At 35.3% G+C, this 4,730-nt stretch overlaps 1 protein-coding gene across 1 annotated transcript in view; it reads right to left on the reverse strand.

Annotated features, from left to right (window-relative positions):
- Positions 1-637: 637 nt before the first annotated feature.
- LOC106875724 (out at first protein) overlaps positions 638-4,730 on the reverse strand; it is a 31,796-nt gene continuing 27,703 nt past the window's right edge. The window contains exons 3-4 of the mRNA XM_014923969.2: positions 3,940-4,117; positions 638-1,136 (exon numbers count right to left, since the gene is read on the reverse strand). Coding sequence (XP_014779455.1) covers positions 862-1,136; positions 3,940-4,117 — 453 coding nt within the window. The 3' untranslated portion in view covers positions 638-861. The remainder of the gene's footprint in view (positions 1,137-3,939; positions 4,118-4,730) is intronic.

The raw sequence follows: 4,730 nt of genomic DNA on the forward strand, positions 1-4,730 counted from the left end.
AAGAGAATCATACACATGCATATAAGGAGATGCACATATGTAAAAAAAAAAAACAGGTAGAGATATGTTTATATATATATATGCATAAATACATGCATGTATGTATTGCTCAAAATATGTATATATGTGTATTATGTATGCATGTATGCAGATATTAATGCAAGCATGCACATATAAATATATTTACACACACACATACACACACATATATATACACACACACACACACACACACATTAATGAACATGTTTGTACATGTTCTATATTTGCAAATGCATCATTTACTTGTGGACAAGAGCATGTGTGTATGTGTGAATGTATAGAAATTCTTGCATACAAATAAACACACACATTCTCTCACTCTCACATACACACACACACAAACACACATTAATGAACATGCTTGTACATCTCATATATGCAGATACATTATATATATATCTGTGGACATATATGCATGTGTGTGTATATATACAAAAATTGTTGCACAAACACACACTCTCTCTCTCACACACACACACACACACACACACACACACACACACACACACACACACACACACACATGGATAAAGTATCTAATTTATAATTCTTCCTCATGTGGCATTCACACAGAAGAGCAACGAAAAACTATAAATAACCAATTTTTTTCCATTTTACTTTTTACAATATCTTTCTGAGACTTTTTTTTTTCTTCAGTCTTTTCTTTCCTTAATCCAACAAAGAAAAATGTTTTGTTTCTTTTTTTCTTAAAAAAAATCCAAGATGAAGGCACTATCACCAGTGTATAAAGAATTACAGGATCAAAACTGGAAACACTGGTTAGCAGCAGTAAGGTGCACTGAAGTGTTGCAGTAGTATCTAGTAGTCCCACATGCAATTGGCTTTCTGCATTTCATAATGTTTAAAGATATGGCACTTTCGACATGTTTTGATACCACATCTGTAGCTGACCAAATGTCCCAGGGAATCATTCCCACGGCAGTATTTCAAGCCACATGGGTACCAACCAATGCAGATTTCAAATTGGCAGGAACATGGTTTTAAAGAGTCTGATATGTCCCGACATCGGGGATATTTGGATGGTATATACTGTTTGGTGGCAGACTTCATTACATTGTAATCTTTCCCTAAAGCTGGAGAAGGAACAGAAGAAAGAAAAAATGGCAAATCAAGATTAAAATATAATCTAAGGTTAATTAATGCAAATAAATACAAAGATAGTTTAAAAACATTTAGGTGGTGAAGTGGAATCTTAGCCTAAAACTAGACAAGAAACAAAAGATTAAAATGATAAGGAGTGGCTGTAAGTAGCTTGCTTACCAACCACATGGTTCTGGGTTCATTCCCACTGCGTGGCACCTTGGGCAAGTGTCTTCTACTATAGCCTCGGGCCGACCAAAGCCTTGTGAGTGGATTTGGGAGACGGAAACTGAAAGAAGCCCGTCGTATATATGTATATATATATGTATGTGTGTGTATATATTTGTGTGTCTGTATTTGTCCCCCCACAACATCGCTTGACAACCGATGCTGGTGTGTTTATGTCCCTGTAACTTAGCGGTTCAGCAAAAAGAGACCGATAGAATAAGTACTAGGCTTACAGAGAATAAGTCCTGGGGTCGATTTGCTCGACTAAGGGCGGTGCTCCAGCATGGCCGCAGTCAAATGATTGAAACAAGTAAAAGAGTAAAAGAGTATTAAAATATAAAATACCCCTTCTGTCTTGAATTACCATGGGATTGCACCTAGAAAGTTCCCCTCTGAAGCACAAGTCTGTGCAAGTTTGTTTGTGGAAGACCAGCAGATGCCCATTCATATCAGTCTCCCCTCTCCATGCTACTGATGTTGTCCCAGGGAAAGGCAAAAGCTAATACAGCTTGACACCAGTGATGTTGCAATTCATTTCTACAGCGAGTAAACTGGATCAATGTGAAAATAAGGTGTCTTACTTAGGAACACAACAGACAGCCTGGCCCAGAAATCAAACACACAAACTCACAATTGTAAGCCCAACACTCTAACCACTGAGCCATGTACCTTCACTATATCAAAATATAATTTAGAGTTATTTAACTCTTTAGTATTCAGATTAGTCAGTCAAATGTAAGGCTTATTTATTCACTGTTTTCAGTTAATGATGCATTATCTCATAGCCATGAGATTTCAATGATGAAATTTTTTTTATGTTTAGAATAGCACTATCGGTTTGGTGTGAGAGGCCAGATCTGGCCAGTTTGAACGTAAAACAGGTATCTTTTAACTTCTATCTTTTACTTGTTTCAGTCACTAGACTGTGGCCATATTGGGGTACTGCCTTGAAGAATTTTTAGTGGAATGAATCAGCCCCAGCACTTATTTATTTATTTTTTTTTTTTGATGTCTGGTACTTATTCTATCAGACTCATTCGCTGAACCTCTAAATTATGAGGATGTAAACATATCAACACTTATCAAGCGGTAGTGGGGGACAAATACAGACACACACATATATATGTCTGTATATATATATATATATATATATATATATATATGTGTGTGTGTGTGTGTATCTATATATATATATTTATATATATGACAAGCGTCTTTCAGTTTCCATCTACCAAATCCACTCACAAGGCATTGGTCAGCCCAAGGCTATAATAGATGACATTTGCCCAAAGTGCCATGCAATGGGACTAAACCCAGAACCTTGAGGTTGAGAAGCAAGCTCCTTACCACACAGCCATGCTTGTGCCTATATATAGCCAAGAAGTGAGGCAAAAAGGTAGAATATTTTGGCCAGATATGGCCAGTTTAAAATGCTAAAGGGCTAATGCAAGCAGAAAGATAATTTTAAAAACATTTAGGTGCTGAGCTGGCAGAGTCATTAAAGTGTCAGAAACATGCCTTGTGGTATTTCTTCCAACCCTCTGTGTTCTAAGTCCATATCAAGGTCAACTTTGTGCTTAACCTTCTCAGGACAATACAAAAATACCAATCCAAGGCAGGGGAATGGCAAAACAATAAGAATGTCAAGGCAAATGCCTTGTGGTATTTGTTCTGGATTTTTGCATTCTGAGTTCAAGTCCCACCATATACTACTCAGGTGGTAGACTTATTCCATCACCTGTCACCTCAGGTACCTTTAATAGAGTCCACTCTGTTGTAAACATTCAGACCAGGTCTCCAGTTTGAGTATACCTTCTTTCCTCCCTCCCACCCATCAGTTTCAGTGGTCCTGTAAAGGATCATTCGCATTGCCTTTGCTCCTGACTAAAAGAAAAAAAAACATTAAGAACAGTTTTTTAAATAGAACATTACAGCCATCTTTAAAGCATATGCATTGATTCCTGTAGTCCTAATGTTTTGCTGTATAAAACATATAAACAAGATCTACAGAATCAAATACTCAACAACTCCAGACACCAATGAGAGATAATTTTCCTTTTAGATACAATGCTGCTATATCACAATTAACGTTTCTCACAGTGGGGTTTCAAACCATGAACTACTATGAGGTTATAGCTTAGAGAGGAGAACTATAACTATTTATAGTTTGGTGGACTTAGCCAATTAGAGTTATCAATATTTACTTGTAGCAAGTTGCACCCAACAATTTAACATTAAAACTAGGTACAAAATGCTTACCATTTATAATTTTAGCCTTTTCCCTCAGACTTATTCATGAGTAAATACAGTAAGTATTTTAATCATAGCCAAGTCCTGTAATGATCCAATTACATAACACGAATGATAGAAGAAGGGTTTAGAGGTTTCTCCCTTGCATTACTTCCCTTAAAATGAATGTAAACAATGTTAGTACAATTCTTGCAATATCATGTGTTTCATGGCTGGTTGACTGATGCAGTCCAAAGTAGTATTGTATCTTAAATGGAAGTTAAAGAGTACCAAAAAAAAAGCAATACAGAAGTGTTTACAAATAATGGTATTACTTACAACGGGAAATGATTCTCAGGTCAACATCTTGCGCAAAAATCTTGTCATTTGCATCTCGGCAAATATTATAAATATATGGACTGATTAAATGGGATTGATCTAAGTAAATGATGAGGTCGTGATTGTGGATCTCTCGACCCTTGTCATCTTCTGGGGTACGAATTGCTCTGGAATTTTTCTGGAAAAAAAATTTTAAAAACAAAATCATTTCTTTACTTTTCAAGGATATTAGTGATTTCAGAAGATAACAAATAAAAAAATGTGAGATAAATAGTGACTCTTTTTTTTTTTTAACTAAGAATAAGTAGGTGTCAGTTTTAAAGAAAAAGGGAAAATTGAATGTTGTGACATTCATACCTTTTCATTAAACAGCAAAATTAGGACAGCTATACAGACAGATATCATTACTCATATACAGGCCATTCAAGTGGTTAACAAAAATTCACTCAACACAGCTAGATATTTTCACACAATATTGGAAATTAATGACATTCATTTGCAATAATTATATGATGCAAAAACAAGGAGACACAAACACACACACACACACATGCATACAAATTCATATGTATATATATGAAGATCGAAGATATATATATATATATATATATATATATATATGGGAGAATTTACGAAAAAATACAACAGACAAAGACAGGTGGTGTAAACAACAAATAGATGTATTAGTTTAACACTCGGGAATAGAGAAAGTCTTTGACGTTTCAAGCTACGCTCTTCAACTGAAAGGAACATAGAAAGAAATAAGGAGAGAAACAAGGAGAAAAAAAATT

This window comes from Octopus bimaculoides, chromosome 5 (assembly GCF_001194135.2).
Source record: "Octopus bimaculoides isolate UCB-OBI-ISO-001 chromosome 5, ASM119413v2, whole genome shotgun sequence".
Classification (NCBI taxonomy): Eukaryota; Metazoa; Mollusca; class Cephalopoda; order Octopoda; family Octopodidae; genus Octopus; species Octopus bimaculoides.